The 2,572-nt window shown below is 39.2% G+C and overlaps 2 protein-coding genes across 2 annotated transcripts in view; one reads left to right on the top strand and one right to left on the bottom strand.

Annotated features, from left to right (window-relative positions):
- LOC126487876 (ubiquitin carboxyl-terminal hydrolase CYLD-like) overlaps positions 1-2,572 on the top strand; it is a 36,963-nt gene that overhangs the window by 11,821 nt on the left and 22,570 nt on the right. The window contains exon 4 of the mRNA XM_050120914.1: positions 583-681. Within this exon, the coding sequence (XP_049976871.1) occupies positions 583-681 (99 nt within the window). The remainder of the gene's footprint in view (positions 1-582; positions 682-2,572) is intronic.
- LOC126487873 (40S ribosomal protein S7-like) lies at positions 949-1,689 on the bottom strand. Its single transcript, XM_050120913.1, has one exon. It carries the CDS (start codon positions 1,603-1,605, stop codon positions 1,102-1,104), a length of 504 nt encoding a protein of 167 aa, XP_049976870.1. The 5' UTR covers positions 1,606-1,689; the 3' UTR covers positions 949-1,101.

Here is a 2,572-nt window from a genome sequence, read left to right as displayed (position 1 = left end):
GGCATTTGTTCAACTATGTTCATAGCAGCATTATTTGTAATAGCCAGAACCTGGAAACAACCTAGATGTCCTTCAATGGAAGAATGGATGAAGAAAGTGTGGAATATATACACATTAGAATACTACTCAGCGGTAAAAAACAATGACTTCTCGAATTTTGCATGCAAATGAATGGAAATAGAACACACTATCCTGAGTGAGGTAACCCAGACCCAAAAAGATGAACTTGGGATGTACTCACTCATAATTGGTTTCTAGAGATAAATAAAGGTCAGTGAGTCTATAATTTGATCTCCTTAAGAAGCTAAATAAGAAGGTGATCCCAAAGAAAAACATATAGCTATCCTCCTGATTATGGGAAGTAGACAAGATTGCTGGGCAAAAAATCAGAAATTATATTTTTAAGTACAGTGTTGATTTTTTTTTTCACCTGAGAAATTACTTTTCAGTACTGTGGAGTCTTTAAAGAGAATCTGTAAGACTATAAAGATTGTGCTTTTTTTGTTGGAAAGGATTTCTTTGTTTTTTATGCTAAACTATGTTTCTTCCATATATATTTAAAAAGTATGTTTACTATTTCAGAGAGCATGACACCAGAAAGGAGGCCTCCCAAACTTGCTTTTATGTCAAGAGGAGTTGGTGACAAAGGTTCATCTAGTCATAATAAACCAAAGGTTATAGGTATGGAGGCCATTCTTGGTAGTTTACATGATAATATGATTCGCCAAGATATCAAATAAGCTATATGTTATTGTGTGTGTGTATATATATATGTATACATATAATTTGTTCCTACACTTTATGTAAGCTAAATTTTTATGTACATGATTTTAAGTGAGGATGTAGTAAAGAAACCACCGAAATGGTCAGCCTATGAGTTGTGGAGGGAGATTTTTATTTGGATAAGAGAGAGAACAGCTCGCGGTGTTACACGCTTTCAATCCCAGCTCTCAGGAGGCAAAGGCAGGTGGATCTCTGTGTTCGAGGCCAGCCTGGTTGACAGAGCAAGTTCCAGCAAAAAACTCTAGAGGGGGAGAGAGAGAGATAGGGAGGGAGGGAGAGTGTAAAGGAGGGAGCTTTTAATACACACCAGAGAAAGTTTCAACCTGTGTTCTGCTTGTTTGCTGAGCTTTGTCTAAATGAACCTTTAGGAGCTGACTGCCATGCATTCACACGGAGTATCCACAGTTTCACTTGGGAAGAACAAGTCCCCAAGGATGGCATCATGCACAGCTTCCAGGGTGCAGCTTTTGGGTGCTTTTGCTTATTTTTTTGTACAGCTTTTCTGAGTTGGCTTGGGCAGAATCTTCCTCGAGCAGTGAAGACTGCATGCTTGCCACTAAACTTTTTCTCTAATTCGTGAACCAGCCGGACTTGGATTTTCTGGAAAGAGTTCTGCTGAGAAACTGGTGCTAAAATAAGGATTGCTTTCTGACCATCACCAGCTTCAGTTTCCTTGGCTGTGGTGGTTGATACTGAGTTTCCAAGCTGTGCCTCGAGATCTGAGTTCATCTCCAGCTCAAGCCGTGCATGAGAGATGCTAGACTCGAAGTCATATGTCTTCTTGTCATCAGGCTTCCTAGTCTTGGTGCTTGAGCTGATCATGGCCTTTTCCTGAAAGGAGGAAAGTACCACTGGTCATATGGGTCGTGGGCTGCATTGTTAGGCCATTGACAGGCACAGGCCAAATATTCCACCACATCCCTAACGAGGGCACAGAGCCTCAGAGGTCCATCCTCCTAAACTACAAAGAACAAGAAATTGTGTTAATAAAATTCTAAGATGTTTATATTGTAAATCTAAAAAAAAATATTTCTTTTGTAATGTTGGGGATCAAAGTCAACAGAACCTTATAAGCTAGGTAAGTACTTTTTACTCAGGTATTGTTCCAGACACTGAGATTACTTTTTTATTTTATTTTATTTTTTTGGTGCTTGCATCAAATCTGGCATCTTACACAAACTAATATAGGACTCTACTCCTGAGCCATATACCCACCCAAAACCTGAATGTTTTTTTTAACTTAATTTGTACATCAGCTTGTATTATCACATTTGAAGTTTATGAAGGGAAATTATAATCGTGAGCCACATATTAATGGAATGAGTTCTGAGAAGTGCATCATTCGGCAGTTTGCTTTTTTTTGTGTGTGTGACTTTTTTTTTTGAGACCTCTTGTTTGTTCCCAGCTGCTCAGCCCCAAAATAATCACACAGAAACCATATTATTTGCAATACTGTTTGGCCAATAGCTTAAGCATATTTCTGGGTAACTCATCTTAAATTAACCCATCTCCATTAATCTGTGTATTGCCACGAGGCTGTGGCTTACCGGGTAAAGTTCTGGCATCTCCTGTGGGGCTACATGGCTTCTCTCTGACTCTGCCCTTCTTTCTCCCAGCATTCAGTTTTCCCCACCTAGCTCTGTTCTACTCTATCAGGCCAAGCCAATTTCTTTTTTTTTTTAATATTTATTTATTTATTATGTATACAATACAATATTCTGTGTGTCTGCCTGCAGCCAGAAGAGGGCACCAGACCTCATTACAGATGGTTGTGAGCCACCATGTGGTT

This window comes from Alexandromys fortis, unplaced genomic scaffold (assembly GCF_014885135.2).
Source record: "Alexandromys fortis isolate MF-2015 unplaced genomic scaffold, M_Fortis_MF-2015_v1.1 scaffold_181, whole genome shotgun sequence".
Lineage (NCBI taxonomy): Eukaryota > Metazoa > Chordata > Mammalia > Rodentia > Cricetidae > Alexandromys > Alexandromys fortis.
The sequence above is the reverse complement of the archived record's forward strand: the minus strand, read 5'-3'. Positions and strand labels throughout refer to the sequence as shown.